Source organism: Colletes latitarsis, chromosome 6 (assembly GCF_051014445.1).
Source record: "Colletes latitarsis isolate SP2378_abdomen chromosome 6, iyColLati1, whole genome shotgun sequence".
NCBI lineage: Eukaryota > Metazoa > Arthropoda > Insecta > Hymenoptera > Colletidae > Colletes > Colletes latitarsis.
This window is the reverse complement of record NC_135139.1, coordinates 17,500,927-17,519,537: the sequence shown is the minus strand read 5'-3', so window position 1 is coordinate 17,519,537 and position 18,611 is coordinate 17,500,927. Positions and strand designations below refer to the sequence as shown.

General features: G+C 36.4%; 3 protein-coding genes across 4 annotated transcripts in view; 2 read left to right on the top strand and 1 right to left on the bottom strand.

Moving 5' to 3' along the window:
* LOC143342928 (uncharacterized) overlaps positions 1-18,611 on the bottom strand; it is a 454,297-nt gene that overhangs the window by 98,576 nt on the left and 337,110 nt on the right. The window lies entirely within an intron of this gene.
* Positions 1,209-5,419, top strand: LOC143342929 (juvenile hormone esterase-like). 2 transcript variants are annotated; one of them, XR_013079878.1, is made up of 11 exons: positions 1,209-1,480; positions 1,557-1,688; positions 2,208-2,367; positions 2,441-2,626; positions 2,707-2,918; positions 3,023-3,179; positions 3,275-3,411; positions 3,485-3,632; positions 3,727-3,856; positions 4,153-4,429; positions 4,460-5,419. XR_013079878.1 is itself a non-coding variant. In XM_076767268.1 (10 exons), exons 1-10 carry the CDS (start codon positions 1,277-1,279, stop codon positions 4,352-4,354), a joined length of 1,668 nt encoding a protein of 555 aa, XP_076623383.1. In that variant the 5' UTR covers positions 1,209-1,276; the 3' UTR covers positions 4,355-4,452. The 2 variants fall into 2 exon arrangements, 1 of the variants encoding a protein (XP_076623383.1); XM_076767268.1 differs by lacking the exon at positions 4,460-5,419 and having other exon boundaries at positions 4,153-4,452.
* LOC143342846 (uncharacterized) lies at positions 8,948-17,137 on the top strand. Its single transcript, XM_076767132.1, has 21 exons — positions 8,948-9,290; positions 9,619-9,750; positions 10,179-10,335; positions 10,412-10,597; positions 10,672-10,883; positions 10,975-11,131; positions 11,352-11,488; positions 11,557-11,704; positions 11,787-11,916; positions 12,161-12,397; positions 13,366-13,400; positions 13,508-13,749; positions 14,110-14,241; positions 14,693-14,852; positions 14,931-15,116; positions 15,221-15,432; positions 15,506-15,662; positions 16,229-16,365; positions 16,441-16,588; positions 16,681-16,810; positions 16,893-17,137. Exons 1-21 carry the CDS (start codon positions 9,096-9,098, stop codon positions 17,104-17,106), a joined length of 3,444 nt encoding a protein of 1,147 aa, XP_076623247.1. The 5' UTR covers positions 8,948-9,095; the 3' UTR covers positions 17,107-17,137.

Below are 18,611 nucleotides of genomic sequence, written 5' to 3'. Positions count from 1 at the left end.
TATTTCGATATCATTAAGCTTGTTTCTGATGGAACATCTTAAAGCAGAGAATAATAGAATAAAACCAATCAAATCGAACAGTTACACTGACATTTGTTTACTGTGACTTCATTTTGCCATTAATATGTCAGCTTTTGCTTAACGACTCGTTTACAGTTTTGGTTGAGAATTTACAGGTCCAGTCCCGGATACGATCACGAGTTAAACTCTCATTTGTTTATTGTGACTTCAGTTTGCGATTAATATGTCAGCTTTTGCTTAACGACTCGTTTACAGTTTTGGTTGAGAATTTACAGGTCCAGTTCCGGACACGATCACGAGTTAAACTCTCATTTGTTTATTGTGACTTCATTTTGCGATTAATATGTCAGCTGTTGCTTAACGACTCGTTTACAGTTTTGGTTGAGAATTTACAGGTTCGGTTCCAGACACGATCACGATTTGTTTCAGCGTTATATTTGCCAGAAACGCGACAGATGTACTCCGAGAAAGGGTTGCGAACAGTTTCGCTATCGAGGCACGTGTTATCTAATGGCTCGCGTCTCTGCGACACAAGAGCTCACGAAAGGAACCTATACAGCCGGTCACGTATTGCCTCTTCCATTTTAAAGTAACAACTTCGGTACCCTTTTCCGCTGGCTGACAATAAGAGCTTGCACGTGTTGAATTCAGGGAGGCAGTCGAGAGGCATCGATGAAGTTCCCGTAAAAGCCAGCGAGAAGCAACGAGAATGTGGAACGCAACTACGAAGCTTCAACGTTAATTCGAAAGTCAACGCGACCACGAGAAAATATCAATTGTCTCGACTGGGGAATCTCTGAAAAAACATATCGACTATTAACGATAAATAAAAATTCAAGGTATCGCGGACAATCACGCGGGTAGAATCGAAAGAAAACGTCATGGAATGTTTCTGACCGAACGGTTTCCATATAATAACATTTAAAACTTGCACAACATAAATCGATCAAGAATGACGGACGAGACAATTCGCGTGACCGCTAGCACCAAGTTTTGTGCGTCGAAACGGCACAATAATTCAATTGTTTCCCGCATTATGATTTACGCGAAAGTATAATAAAATGTTCATTAAACGACAGCAATTAATTTTCAATTGTGAAATAACCAATCCATTAAAATACATTGTACTGCTCGATGGAGACATATGGCAGGCCAGATGCTATATAAAATGATTTTCCTTTTCGCGGTAAAATAATCGTCGCTTGCGATCGGGCGAGTGAACATTTCAGTTACAGAAATCGATCTAGGAGCGAAGATGAAGTGCACGTTCGTCTTCGTAATCGCTTTCCTTGCGTTGGCGGTACAATGCCATAAGCAGTCAACGTACACGGATATCATACAAACCCACAAAGGGCCCGTTCGAGGCAGACAGGTCGTAACTGCGTTCAACGAATACGAATATTCAGAATTCCTTGGTATTCCGTATGCGAAACCACCTCTAGGAGATCTGAGATTCAGAGTAAGACTGATAAAAATAATTTATTCCGCTAAAATTCTATGAAACAATCGCTGAAATATATATTACTGTTTTGTAGGATTCTGTTGAACCAGATCCTTGGACAGAGCCTCTAAATGCCACGGTCGAAGCACCTATGTGTATTCAACCATTCCTCATGGGAACTGCAGGAAGCGAAAATTGCCTATACTTAAACTTATACACCCCTGAGGTAAGCATTTGTGACGTTACTTCAAGAAATCGTCTTGAAAACATTCGTTCTCGAACGAAAGACAAAATGATTCGATGAAGGCATTACTAATCGAATTTATACTTCCTGGTAGGCTAGCAAGTAAACAAATTACTGAAATTTGGTCTTCAAAAATAAGCATTGTTTTCTTTTGAGATTTTTCTTTTATCCACAAATTAAAATTATTGAAACGACTGTTTGAGCCACTGTGCGTCGCGTAATACTGTCTTTCTTACAATCTTGTTGCAAGTATCCCTAACGCGGATCGATGCAAGAAGCGAGGCAGCACAGTATGCTTCTTAGATCAACTTCTTTATTACCCCTGGTGCATTCTTTTATTTTACTGTAATTCTGAATCTACTGTGATATTAAAATATGTTGTACGTGAAAAGTTTGCAAATAATCATCAAATATGAACCACTGTCTATCATCGATGAATTTTGAATACTATGTTACTGTTGTAAAATTTACTTGAAATACGATCTATTCGATTGCCAACAGACGGATTTCGGAGACATGGACGATTTGAGACCAGTGTTGGTTTGGATATACGGTGGTGCATTCGAATTAGGAGGTATACTACAGGCTATGTACGGTCCTGACTGGTTCATAGAGGACGATATAGTCGTGGTAGCCATGAACTACCGTCTTGGTGCTCTAGGTATTTACGTAATGTCTAAATTTGTATTTCAAAATTGATTCTGTAAATCAAAACTGACTCTATGATATCGTAGGTTACCTGGCTTTGCAACATCCTGATGCACCGGGCAATCAAGCTCTGAAAGATCAGATTTTGGCTCTGCGGTGGGTGCAAAAGAACATCGCCAAATTCGGAGGCGATCCAAACAAAGTGACCATAATGGGCGAAAGTGCTGGAGCCGCCATGGTGCTGTATCACGTAATGTCGCCCATGTCGACTGGTAAGAACACTGACATTATCTTTGCGAGAATAATTATTTATGAGAACACTTTTAATTAATTCTGAATCGTTTCTTCTCAGGCTTGTTCCATCAAGCTATCGCTCAAAGTGGTAGTCCCTTGTGTCCATGGGCGTACAAACCACCGACGGTATCTAATGCAGTAGCGTACGAATTAGGAGCCCTTTTAGGAATCGTAGCCGTCAATAATACTCATTTACTGGATAGACTGAAAAAACAATCGGCTCTCGATATAGTACAGGCCTCCACCAGAGTGTCTATGATCGACGGATTCGTACGTTTGCAATATTTATTTTACAACGACAGGAATCCTTCTGATTCCAGACTCGAGTTTCAGCTAATCTACGCGTCGTTATATAATCAATTTCGTTGTTAAAGACTCCGATCATCATACCTTTCGCGCCTACGATCGAAGTTGGTACCGAGAACCCGTTCATGCCTCAATGTCCCATAACGCTCTTGGAATCAGGAAAGTTCAACAAAGTTCCCGTACTGCTCGGTTACAACGCCGATGAGAATATTCTGTTCGATATTGGTAGGCATATAAATACCACATTGGTCTGTGATCAATGTACAGCGTGGTGATTGGAAGTTGAAACGTTCTCTATGTATTTTTTTGTTTCCGTGCAGGCGGAGAATTTTTCAGAGTAGAGTTGCACGCATTAATGAAGTTCCTCAATAACTTCTTCGATCCATTCGGTTCGTCTCAATATCTCGTGGATGTGATGGACAAGGTCGTCAACGGCACTCAGAAAGAGATGTTGAAGGTCTGTTGTTTCGAGATCTGTTACTTCCACTTTGATCTGCAGTTCATTAATAATTCATTTCTCTTATTTCCAGGTGGCAAGTTCAGTTATGTTCAACGCGCCCATCGATCTCACGCAGAGGCTGTTGTCCAAGCACAATGGCGAGAAACCTATTTATTACTATCGACTGTCGTACAACACGCCCAAGAATCTCCACAGACTGATTCAGCCTAGATTAGAAGGTGACTATTTAGTTTCTAAACATTCTCTAATCGGATTACATTTTATCCAACTCTGTCGAGTGCTTCGTTAACGCCGTAATGGCGATTGTTCCAGGCACGGCTCATTGTGACGATCTTCCTTTGCTGTTCCACGTCGGTTTGTTCAACCCTGCCGATCCGGAAGCACCGTACAATCAATACAGCAAGAGAGTCGCTTCATTGTGGACGAACTTCGTCAGATACACGTAAGTAAATATTAAATTTCGTGTTCCGGCTGGTTTCTGATTTGTCGGACAACGGAACGAGTCGTTTATAGGATCCTGTGTTTAAGTTTACACTAGTGCACATATTCTGCATATGTTTAGCATATATTTTCAAATTATAAATGCATAAAATCACAGTGTAAACTCTGAATTTCGAGCGGTTATTCGCTATCAAGAGAGTTAAAATAATGACTAGAATTTTATTCTACGTTTTTGATTTATTTTTTCTTTTATTATCTTAGCGATTACAGGATTCTAACGTCATTTTACGTTTGCAGAGATCCTACCCCGCGTAATAACACCGTGAGTAAAGCAAATTGGGCGCCATCGACCAAAAAGGGAAGGCAACTGGATATTGGAAACGAAGAATTCAAAATGCACGATCGTCTCGCCGATCACATGGACCATCGGCTTGCACATATGTATTCTACTGTATGGCCAACCTGCAGCGAATGCAAACATTCCCATAATAATCAATAAACGATACTGGAACACGCTACAATACTGTCTGTTGCTTCTTAGAGAAAGCACAACCATTTTGAGAAGCGTTTTTTTGTCGTTTCGTTGGCATCCAAATTATAATAGCTTCGTCAAAAGACACAAAATTGAAATTATATTTTTTCTAACGAAAAAAGCTATGTATAACTTTTCCATATTAATATTTATTGTAAGTTTTGTAAAGACATTACATTAATATTATATACGATGAAATTGGAATACATTATAGCTAATTAAGATTGCATCATTAAACTGTACTCTTCGATACACGTTCTTTTTCCTTCCAGATATTTCACTCGAAACAGTATCAAACCATGTAAATTAAATTGAGATAAATATACTATTTTTTTTAAAGAAATTTCAAAATACGTTCAATTCTAGTCTTGCTGATCGGTTGACAAGTTTTTTGGGACTTAGACTTGTTTCAAATTTGGTATCTTACTATTCATAGTATTTGGAAACAATAAAATGTCATTGTAGGAAATATTAAATTGTTTGAATAACCCTCCACCAACTTTAGTATAAAATAATAATATATGAAATTAATTGCTCCAAATATTTTGAAACCGAATTATAAACAAATTTTAAATCGTGCTAAAGTAGATTCAAAAATATACTTTTGGATGACAACTTTAATATTTTCATTTCTCAACTGTTTAATTAATCATGTGAATAAGTAAAGTAAATAAGAAGAACCTAGAAGTTTCTGTTAAAAAAGATAAAATTGTCCTTCAAGTTTCCCCTACTCACAAGCAATTCATATTATTTATACGAAGTTTCAACACTTGTGTATTAAATACCTACAATTATTCACTGTCAAATTAAATTGATGTATTAAATGTTATTACTTATAAATGACGTACAAGTAATTGGAATGAAATTCAGGTAGTATTGGTAGAGTATAGGTACAGTATAAGTATAAAATATTTTTGTACGAAAAAATGTATTCTTTAAGTGTGTCTAGATAAATATACAAATTTTGAGCAAGCTATATCAATTACTTTTATAAAATAAAAATAGTGTTTGAGTAAAAAATTCATAAAGAAACCCTGACTTTTTAATACACTAGATTAAAAATCTCCCTTAATAAGAATATTTACTATGCACAGTTTCTTTTCTCATTACATTCCGTATGAACTTTAATATCCCTTTTGACGCGAAAGTATGTCTTTTCGCGAAAAAGTGGTTGGTTTAAAATCACTAAAAATAAACGTGAAAATATATTTTATTTAAGCACAGCAACGATGACATTTTGTGTCCATAATAAATAGTTGGCTGGGTAATTTATTGTCAGTTCGAAGTTGACAGTTATTCTATACGTTCAAAAAAAAATTGGCACGTTTAGCAAAGTAAATTTAAAAAAATGATATTCGAAGACTTTTGAGTCTGGTGTGAAATTAAAGCATATAGACTAAGTATAATCCACGATATCTTAAAAGCAGAAATAAAAGTTGTTGAATCTGTTTGCAAAGTTAACGCGAAAAGTCGATGAAATCATAAATAAATAAAAAATAAGCCGAAAAGAAGGGATAAAAAGCGTATAAAGCTATGGAGGTGGACTTGCATATCAATATAAGTAGAAATAGCGAATAATGGTCAGATGCATCAGCCAAAACATATTCAAACGTATCAAATGCTACTTTCTAGACACATGACACGTGTAACAGGAAGTTATAATACATATAAATTAAAAAAAATTAAATATTTACATGTCATGAAGCAGGAAAACAATTACGTAAATATTTGTAACAAACTGGTATGGTTGGACCACGAATAACAAAACGTGTGGTATTACAATCTACATTTAACAACATAGAATAATTCCTATAAAAACAATTAAAACTTTCCTGTAAAGAAATTTCGAGAACATACATACGAGAAAATTAATTAAAAAACATTGAAACGTCTCTGCAATACCATTTACCAACATTATGCAGACATTAAACTAGCCAAATGGCATTGATATATTCAATGTACACAGAATGATTCATTAGGTTAGTTCCGTCATTATTTGAACATCCAATTGTCAAAATAATTCAACTGATAGTTCTCATCCTTTAACTTAGTGATTCACGACTCTGAATTTGACAACCTAGTCGTCATTTTTTTTTTTAGAAATATTCTTTTTAATAGTTGAACGGATAAGCAACGTAAAATAGAGCTAAATAGGTAAGCTCGTAAGCAGCGTAAAATAGGTAGTTCGGTTTTTCAGCGATTCGCGTAATTTCGATTCACGATTGGGAAGACGACGAAACGACGAGTCCCTTCAGTGGCTGTTCTATTCATGAAGAAATCATTAAAAAAGATCCTGTCGTTTACTTAATTCGAAAAAAAACTAAAAAATATATAACAACAATTTTAGTTATTTCGAATGGCATTTCTTTGGTGTGTTCGATCGTGTTGCACTTTAGGTAGACTCGAGGCGTCAATTTTTCAATGACATTTCTCACGTGTTTTTGCAACGCAACAAGGACGACTTTATCAACGAAATTAGATAGTTTTACCACATTTTTTTGAGGTTAAACTAGCCAAATGGCACTATATAATCATCAAACAAGAATATAGATAAAATGATTCACGAGTCAAGTTGCATATACAGGGTGGGGCAGTAACTATTAGCACCTCAGATATCTTGGAAACTATAAGTTTCACAGAAATGTTTGCTAAAGTAAATTGCACAGTACGAAGGACGCTATTGGGTGGCGATAATAGTTTTTTTGCAGGTGGAGGTACTTCGGACATTTGAAGGTCACATCCATTTTTTTAAATGGATCGATATGTTTTTGCTTTCCGTATCACGATAGAGGATCTTAAAACGAATTCAACGACCTATTACACAAGGTCATTGAAGGTCATAGAAAGTAGAGAAAGGCGATAATACTTACGGTTTTGGTAGTAAATGAAACATACGTATTGTCAACAGTAGAGGAATGCTTACCGTTTACTTCACTGAGAATAAACACTGCTTGAAGGACACTTTAATAGTTTGCAGAGTAAGATAAACATCATAAGATTAGTATCGATAAATCGGTCAATCCGGCACGATGTAGCCGTTTGAAGAGCAGGTTGATATGCTTCTTATTTATGGCGAATGACAACAAAATTCTGTAAGGGCGAAAAACTTGTATGCTGAACGATATCCACATCGGTCTCAGCCTTCGCGTCAAACATTTAAAAATGTGTATGATAAACTTAGGCAAACCGGTAGTTTAAGTGTTCGTAAAAGTGAACGCCAGAAACGAGTAATTAACGAAGAAATGGAAATCGGTGTGCTCGCTAGTGTGTCTAGAAATTCTCATATTAGTTCGCGACAAATTGAACGCGAATCTGGCATTAGTAGGAGGAGCGTACTTCGCATTTTGCACCGTCACAAATTTCATCCGTATCACGTTAGTCTTCACCAAGAATTGCATGGGAACGACTTCATGAATCGCGTTGAGTTTTGTCGATGGGCTATACGTCAGATTCAAAACAATGAGCTTTTTTTTTAATACCGTCTTATTTACTGATGAAGCAACATTCACAAATCACGGGAATGTTAATTTGCATAACATGCATTTATGGGCAGCGGAAAATCCACATTGGCTGCGACAGGTTGAACATCAAAAACAATGGTCTGTGAATGTATGGTGCGGTATCATAGGTGATAAAATTATTGGACCTTATTTTATCAATGGAAATTTGAATGGCAACATCCATGCTAATTTTATGAAGGATACATTGGGTCTTTTGCTAGTAGAGTTACCTTTATTTACACGACAAACCATGTGGTATCAACATGATGGATGCCCAGCACATTATTCATCGATTGCGCGAAGGGAACTCGATGAAAAATTTCGAAATCGTTGGATTGGACGCGGCGGTCCAATATCGTGGCCAGCTCGTTCACCAGACATAACACCTTTAGATTTCTTTCTGTGGGGAACACTGAAAGAGAAAGTGTACAAAGAAGTACCAACTACATCTCACGATATGCAACAGCGAATTATTGCAGCCTGTGCATCAATAAGTTCTGACGCTGTAAGACTTGCAAGTCAATCAATCGTAAAAAGAATCCAACGGTGCATTGACAGTGATGGTCATCATTTCGAACACCTACTATAAACATGTTTCATTTACTACCAAAACCGTAAGTATTATCGCCTTTCTCTACTTTCTATGACCTTCAATGACCTTGTGTAATAGGTCGTTGAATTCGTTTTAAGATCCTCTATCGTGATACGGAAGCAAAAACATATCGATCCATTTAAAAAAATGAATGTGACCTTCAAATGTCCGAAGTACCTCCACCTGCAAAAAAACTATTATCGCCACCCAATAGCGCCCTTCGTACTGTGCAATTTACTTTAGCAAATATTTCTGTGAAACTTATAGTTTCGAAGATATCTGAGGTGTTAATAGTTACTGCCCCACACTGTATATTTGAGCATCGAATTGCTACAATAATTCACTTCTTTCTCGCATTACGGTATAGGCGATAGCACAATAAAGTACGTCCAACCGATGTCAGGAAATAATTTATAATTCAACAGAAGAATAACCAACCCGATAAAAGTAATATTTTTAAGTAACATATAATAGTGTGACAAGCGTTACATCTGACAAGAAACATACTATATAAAATAGAAATAATTCAACTGTCGCGTTAAAACAACTTCCACTTACACGATGGTAAGTGGATACCATCGATTATAGGAATCATTTTGGGATCCAAACCGCGAAGATGAAGTGCACGTTCGTCTTCGCAGTTATTTTTCTCGCGACTGCGGTACAATGCCATATATACACGCCAGTCGTTGAAACCGACAAAGGGCCAGTCAGAGGGAAACTGTCGACAACTGCGTTTCACAGACGCGAGTATTCTACTTTCCTTGGGATTCCCTTTGCGAAACCACCAGTAGGACATCTCAGGTTTAAGGTAAGAATCACTAAATTTATTATTTAGTGTCTTCATTGTACCAGTGCATGAAAATAAAGATGCAGTGTAAAATAAGGTAGCTTTTTAGAAATTTTTTATTTTGAGCATATAATTTTTTCAAATCTCTAATCACTACTTACAGAAAGTATAGGGCTCCAAATTCACCAGAATTTTATTGAGATTTTAATCCAAATTTTGTAATCTGATCGATACGACTATCTGTGTAACAAGCATAGACCAACATTCGATTATTAATAATACGAGATAAATTAGATTTAGTTATACAGTTTGATCTGTAATATGTCATTTTTGTATGCAATGACCGTAGGACCCCGTTGAAGCCGAACCTTGGAAAGACGTGATAAATGCAACAGTCGAGGCACCATTATGTATGCAGACGTTCCTCATTGGGCCCCTTGGAAAGGAAGATTGTCTATACCTAAACGTATACACCCCTGACGTAAGTATTCACGACACTACAATACATCGCTTCTACATTTTCGCGTACATCTACATGTCTGCTTGTATGTAAAAATAAACATTGCTTATGCATCGAATTTGAGTTAACGCAAATATGCGTTATTACTACACTTAATATGCAAAAATATAAAATCACTCAATAATCACTTAAAACAACAGATAATCGAGGAAATGTATAATCTCTTCTAAAAAACTACGGTCAATTTTCAAAAACGTAGTCGAGTAAATTTTTTACAATTTTTATCACAAATTACTAATGGGTTATTTTGTCGGTTTTGGTAGTGCTATTGTTAAAGTAAGCTCTTACTTCGATAATTGAATTAATAAAAATATGAATTTGCATAAACCTCCGCAGTTTAATTATCATGCTTTGTACGGTTAAAATTGAACGTTTTCAATTATCGACAGACGCAGTTTAACCAGGTCAAACTGAAACCGGTGTTAGTATGGATATTCGGAGGCGCATTTCTAACTGGAGGCATTCTAAAGCCCATATATGGCCCCGACTGGTACATAGAAGACGACATAGTCATGGTTGCCATGAACTACCGTCTCGGTGCTCTAGGTATTTACAAAATGTCCTACTTCCACTCGATTTTCCACAAATCGAGTGCAACCCTACTGACTCTTTGATATCGTAGGTTTCCTGGCATTGGGGCTCCCCGATGCGTCCGGTAATCAGGGTCTGAAGGATCAGAATTTAGCTCTGAAGTGGGTGCAAAGGAACATCGCTAAATTCGGAGGCGATCCAAAGCGAGTGACCTTAATGGGCGAAAGTGCTGGTGGCTCTTCAGTGGTATATCATATGCTGTCGCCTATGTCGGCTGGTAAGAACACTGATACTACCTTTGCAAAATTGTAAATGTGAACAATCAATTATTTTAACTTCGTTTCTTGTCAGGTTTGTTCCATCAAGGTATTGCTCAAAGCGGTAGTGCGCTTTGCCCGTGGGCTTACAAAACACCGGTAGAGTCTCTCACGGTGGCCTACGAGTTGGGTACAATTATGGGATTGGTACCCTCCACCCCCGACATATTGCTCAAAAGACTAAAGAAAGCTGACGCCTTCGACATCGTACAGGCCGAAACTAAAGTGCAACTAGTCAATCTGATCGTATGTTTCCGATACTAATTTTGGAGATTGTTAAACTGTAAAGTTATCGGCTATTCTGTGTATCGTTGAACGATTTGTTTTTCTGTTAAAGACCCCGATCATGATACCGTTCGTGCCCACGACTGAATTTAAGACCAACAATCCCTTCCTGAGCGATTGCCCGATATCGATGATGGAGAAAGGAAACTACGCCCACGTTCCCATGTTGATGGGTTTCAATGCAGAGGAGGCGATCTTGTTTGCAGTGCGTGAGTATAAACGTCGCTTTTCTCGCCCTTTCCGTTCGCCAATTTTAAGCTTCGCGATTTATTCTGGAATTACTGTTCTAACAGAGATTTATGGTGATTTGAAAGAAAGAGTATTATTTCGATTCGTTGGCTAGGCAGCTTTTGTTTTACCCAAAGAAAAGTTCTCTTATTCCTGGACAACGATTTTCATTCACCGTTTGTTTTCTCTCCGTGCTTGCAGTGTTGGAAGAACTGCGCCAAGAGCTGCACATGTTTTTGAGATCGTGGAACAGTTTCCTAGACCCAGCTGGTTCGACTAAATATCTCGTAAACGTAGCAGATATGGTCACCAACGCCACCGAACAACAATTAATAAAGGTAACTCACATGTTACACTAATTGCTTATCGATTATATATTTTTCTATTTAATTTTTCTTATTTTTAGGTGGCAAGCTCGTGGTGGTTCAACGCGCCTATCCATCTCACGCAAAAATTAATGGCCAAATACAACGGCGACATACCTGTTTATTTCTATCGACTGGCGTACGACACGGAGAAGAATTTCCACAGAATTTTCGCATCCCAGTTGTCAGGTGACCAAATTTCCGGTTTTAAGCGATTAAACTATCCTCTAGCTCGAGTACCTCATTACCGCGATATTTGCAATTGTTTTAGGCACTGCTCACGAGGATGATCTTCCTTTGTTGTTCTACGTCTCTGTACTGAACCCTTCTGATCCGCAAGATCCATTCAATCTGTACTGCAAGAGACTCGTCTCTATGTGGACCAACTTCATCAAATATTCGTAAGTAAATGCATCATTTCGCGTTGGTTCAGGGTTCTGAACTGATAATTGCCTAGCAAGTACTTCTTACATAGATCGTTGCAATAATCGTGACAGTACTGTATTCTGTAATTCACATTGTATTTCCTGTTTTAAAAATTAGCTTTTGCTAACGTTCGCTAATCACGATAATACCGATCGAACAAAATTATTTGATTTATTTTTTCTCCAACGTGAGAATTCTAACGTTAATTTATGTTCGCAGGGATCCTACTCCGAGCAATAACACAGTGAGCAGGGCAAAATGGGTAACATCTGGCAAAGAGGGACTGCAGCTAAACATTGGAAACGAAGAATTCAAAATGCACAAGCGTTTCGTCGATCCGATAGATTTAGAGTTCGAGCTTCTTATCGCCGCCAAATTAACGAACGATAAAACTGGCTGCAAAGCCGGTGTCGTAAACAAAGTAGTAAATTCAGTAACCCCAGTAACTACTAGATTGTAATTAATAAATGCTACTAGCGTATTTGCAAACATACTGTCTATGACTTCTTTGATAAAGCGCAACTCTTTGATGTTTCATACTTATCATTCTAACGAAACTTTGGCACACTTTGAAACACATTGGCAACCTAATATTAGTTACTCGAACAATGAAAAATTCGTGGAAATTCTACGCACAAATGTGAAATATACAACGTATTTAGTTTTAAATTAAAAACGTTATGATAAGATTATATACGTTGAAATTATAATAAATAACTGCAAGATGGCATTTATAAATTGTACATGCTCCTTTTCGATACGTTGATAGTTCTCATCCTCGAACTCAGTGATTCACGACTCTGAATTTGACAACCTAGTCGTAATTTTATATTTTAGAAATATTTTTTTTGATAGTTGAACGGATAAACAACGTAAAATAGATGTCGGGTAGCTCGGTTTTTCAACGGTTCGCGGAATTTCGATTTACGATTGGGAAAACGACGAAACGAGAAGATTCAAAAATGGCCTAATCGAGTCCCCTCAGTGGTTGTTCTATCCATGAAGAAGTCAGTAAAAAAGACCCTGTCGTTTACTTATTTCGAAAAAAAACTAAAAAATATATAACAACAATTTTAGTAATTTCGAATGGCATTTCTTTGGTGTGTTCGATCGTGATGCACTTTAGATAGACTCGAGGCGTCAATTTTTCAATGACATTTCTCACGTGTTTTTGCAACGCAACAAGGACGACTTTATCAACGAAATTAGATAGTTTTACCACATTTTATTGAAGTTAAACTAGCCAAATGGCACTGTATAATCATCAAACAAGAATATAGATAAAATGATTCACGAGTCAAGTTGCATATATATTTGAGCATCGAATTGCTACAATAATTCACTTCTTTTTCGCATTACGGTATAGACGATAGCACAATAAAGTACGTCCATCCGATGACAGGAAATAATTTATAATTCAACAGAAGAATAACCAACCCGATAAAAGTAATATTTTTAAGTAACATATAATAGTGACACGCGTTGCATCTGGCACGAAACATACTATATAAAACAGAAATAATTCACCTATCGCGTTCAAATAACTTCCACTTGCTCGATGGTAAGTGGATACCATCGATTATAGAAATCATTTTGGGATCCAAACCGCGAAGATGAAGTGCACGTTCGTTTTCGGAGTTATTTTTCTTGCGACTGCGGTACAATGTGATATATACACGTCAGTCGTGCAAACCGACAAAGGGCCAGTCAGAGGGAGACACATGACAACTGTGTTAAACGAAGACGACTATTCTGCTTTCCTTGGGATTCCCTATGCGAAACCACCACTAGGCGATCTCAGGTTCAGGGTAAGAATCACTAAATCTATTATTCGAACGATACAATTCCGTATAATTTCACTATTGTGTTTTCATTATACCAGTGCATGAAAATAAAGATGCAATGTAAAATAAGGTAGCTTTTTAGAAATTTTTTATTTTGAGCATATAATTTTTTCAAATCTCTAATCACTACTTACAGAAAGTATATTGGGCTCCAAATTCACCAGAATTTTATTGAAATTTTAATTTAAATTTTGTAATCTGATCGATACGACTATCTGTGTAACAATCATAGACCAACATTTGATTATTAATAATACGAGATAAATTAGATTTAGTTATACAGTTTATTCTGTAATATGTCATTTTTGTATGCAATGACCGTAGGACCCCGTTGAAGCCGAACCTTGGACAGACGTGTTAAATGCAACAGTCGAGGCACCATTATGTATGCAGACGTTCCTCATTGGGCCCATTGGAAAGGAAGATTGTCTATACCTAAACGTATACACTCCTCTAGTAAGTATTCACGATATTACAGCATATCATATTTATATAAAAAAAACAAACATTACTTGTGGATGCAACTTGTTTACTTTCGAAATTTTTATCTCTGTCTATAAACTAGAATTACGAAAATAACTCTGGACACAATACTGTCTTACTTATTGCAATCAAATCGAGACCACTAGAGTAATAGTAATTGTGAAAATAGGAAACAGTACAGTAAATATTGTTTTATTTCAAAAGAGATGATACTAAAAATACTGAAAGTTATATTAAATAAATATGTATGTATATTTATACACATAGGTGTTACAAAGTAGTTGCGTTATATATTGTACTTGAAAAGTATGCAAAGAAACAATAGATGTGGACCATTGTTTGTACAAGCCTCGACACGTTTAAATTATCACATTATCGTGATAAAACCTAGTTAAAATTATACAATGTTTTCGATGATCGACAGACCAAGTTCACTGGTAAAGCCAAGCTGAAACCTGTGATGGTTTGGATATATGGCGGTGGATACATATCAGGAGGCAATCGACAAGCCATGTATGGTCCAGACTGGTTCATAGAAGACGACATAGTCATGGTAGCTATGAACTACCGTCTTGGACCTTTGGGTATTCACAAAATGTCTCGATTTGAATTTCAAAATTGATTCTGCAAATCAAGTACAACCCTACTCTTTGATATCGTAGGTTTCCTGGCATTGGAACTCCCCGATGCGTCCGGTAATCAAGGTCTGAAGGATCAGAATTTAGCTCTGAAGTGGGTGCAAAAGAATATCGCCAAATTCGGAGGCGATCCAAACAAAGTGACGATAATGGGCGAAAGTGCTGGTGCCTCTTCAGTGATATTTCATATGCTGTCGCCTATGTCGACTGGTAAGATCACTAATATTATCTTTGCAAAGTCGTGAATGTGAAAAATTAATTATTTATGTAGTCTAGAAAACGCATTCCACTAACTTTGAATCGTTTGTCTTCAGGCTTGTTCCATCAAGGTATTACTCAAAGCGGTTCTGCACTTTGTGCGTGGGCGTACAAAACTCCAAAAGAGGCTCTCATGATAGCTTATGAGTTGGGTGCAGCTTTGGGATTCTCACCCACCTCACCTGAGATACTTCTGGAGAGGCTAAAGAAAGCTAGAGCCTACGATATCATTCAAGCATCTTCCAAAGTGCAACTGATCAACGAAGTCGTAAGTTTCCAAGAATTATTCGCCATTTTCACTTCTTCTGTCTATCGTTGAATGATTTGTTCTCCTGTTAAAGACTCCGATGTTGATACCGTTCGTAGTCACGACTGAATCTAAAACTGACAATGCTTTCCTGCCTAATTGTCCAATATCGACTCTGGAATCAGGAAAGTTCAACAAAGTTCCTATGCTGATGGGTTACAATGCACAAGAGGCTATTTTGTTCTCCATACGTAAGTATAAACGTCATTTTTTCGATCCTTTACGTTCGCCAATTTTAAGCATTGCGATTTATGTACAACGTGGTACTCTGGAATTATAGTTCTGATAGAAACTTATGGCGAATAGTACTCGTATTCATTTCAGAACTCATCGCATTCAGCTGCACACTCTACTATTATTATATCATAGTATATATAATAAATGATATACATAATTCTCAAAATAATTTAGAATCATACATGTTACATCCAATGGTCACGTGTAATTTAACACTGTATTTATTTGAACCAAAGAAATTAAAACGATAGGTGCTTGAAGAAATTTATAATGCAATGGAAATAAACGTTTATTCATTCCCTCATAGAAAACCACGGTAAACTTGCAAAAATCTAGTCGAGTAAATCTTTTACAATTTTTATTAGAAATTACGAATGGGCCATTTTGATCACTTTGATAGTTCTAGTGTTAAAAGAGAATCAAAAGCAATATCTTTGTATTATAGGATTCCAAAGCAAACGTCGTTTTATTTCTGGACAGTGATTTTCATTCACCGTTTGTTTTCTTTCTCTACTTGCAGTGATAGAAGAACTACGCCAAGAGCTGTACATGTACATGAGGACCATTAATAATTTCCTAGATCCAACAGGTTCGTCTGGACAGCTCGTAGACATAATGGATACGATCAACAACGGCACCGAACAAGAAGTGATAAAGGTAATTCATTCGTTACTTATTTATCGATTATACACCTTTGAATTAATTTTCTTATTTCATTTTCCCTGCTCTTAGATAGCAACCTCGTTCTTATACATCGCGCCTATCGACCTCACGCAAAAGTTACTGACCAAACACAGCGGTGACAGACCTATTTATTACTATCGACTGTCGTTCAACACAGAGAAAAATTTCCACAGATATATCGAGCCCCAGATTTCAGGTGATTAAATTTTTCCTCGCTGTTCGTAGCAATATGAAATTATTAATATATTCTGTTGCGTGTACTTACCGCCATATTGGCGATTCTTTTAGGTACTTCTCACGAAGACGACCTTCCGTTGCTGTTCTACATCCCCTTGATCAATCCTACTGATCCAGAAATTGAGTACAATGTGTACAGCAAGAGAGTCGTCTCTATGTGGACAAACTTCATCAAATACACGTGAGTAAATGCAAACCAAATGTAGATTCGATTTCAATTTGATTTAAATATTAAATTGATTAACGTTATTTTATGTTTACAGGGATCCCACTCCAAGTAATAATACCGTGAGTAATGCAAACTGGTTGCCATCGGGCACACATGGAAGGCAACTAGATATTGGAAACGAAGATTTTGTAATGTACGACCGTTTGACCAATAAAATGGACGAGGACTTTGAGGATATAATTTCTAAGAAATCGAAGTATGACAGTGGCTGCGAAAGTGAAAACATGAAGAAGATGTATTCACCATAATTGATAGACGCAATTAGCGTATAATTACTATAGTGTCAAATTTGATATTTATTATTCTAAGAAAATTTCGTACTGATTGTGAACGTAATATTAGTCGCTCCAATACTTTTTGATATTAATATTTGGTAATACTGTCAAGATATTATATGTTTATGTACACTGAAATGGAAATAAATAATTGCAAAACGAGATTGAATTTATTCTCTTTCCTTTCAAATATTTGGATTAAAACAATATGAAATGATTTATGTTAAATATAAGGATGCATATATTTGTTTAGAAAGATATTATTTTTTTGTATTAAAAATACAAAATGCATAATTTGGTCAACAACATGAATAAGACGATCCAACAAACGCCTTACACTAAATTAAATCTTGATTCTGGCTGTAATGTTGGTTCCATGTACAGAATACTTTCATTGTAATTAATAGATGCTTCTAGTACTCTTAGTACTATTTAAATTTCCTAGATAAAACGCGAGCATTTGGACAAGTGTTTCGTTAACATTGGTAATTTACTTCGTCACGTAGTTTGATATCTATTATACTAACAAAACTTCGTATCACTTTTTCAATAGAGAATTAGTTACTTGTAATACTATATTGCGTATTCTGTTTTGAACGCGTAACTTTCTATATTGATATTTACGTATTAAAATTGCCAAGATATTATACAAGTCAGGGTATTAATATTGTCAAGATATTAAGATTATAAATTGTAAATATGCAGCTTATTAAGTCTCGGAGAAAGTGCAATTAAGTAATTATGTGTTGACAAGATAATTGAAATCGAAGAAACAAAAAAAAATTAATTGATTTGTTGCATAGTATGTTAGGTCTAAATTGTTTAAGGTCATCTAGGGGTTAAAAAGTCGCTTTATCATTGTGTGTGAACAGAGAATCAAGCGCGACACCTTTATTTGCACAACCGTTAGCAAGTCGCGCGTAACTTACCTGCGCGCAGAGTGTATATTATGAATAGTTCGTATCAAGGTAAAACGAAATTTACTTATGATTACAGGATAGATTAAACTGCGAGTGCTTAATGAATACATTGAGTTAAAGAAAGGCTTAAACCATTATGAAATTAGTTTCTTTGTAAATTTATCTTTATAGAATTCAATCGAATCTAGATGACATTCTTTCAACTCTCGAACGATTAACGAACAACAAAGGCTTAATTTCAATACGACATACTGATTGTGTATTTATAATGATTCAACGTGTGCATGTTTCAAGCCTCTTCAAACCCACAAAAACATATTGAACACAAAAGGGTTACATGGGTCAACAATGTATCATATTTTTTCTGTTTGGTGATTAATTGGAGTTATTATTTATTAATCAATATTTCCAAAGATTCGATTCCTCTGTGCAAAATATATTTCAAGTCATCATACGTCAAACCGTGAAAGTTTTCGCCGTAAAGATTAGAATGTGCTAGTTTCCGTGGGGAAAGGATGTGGTACGTCAGCTTTCGTAGAACACCAAACGTGCTAATAT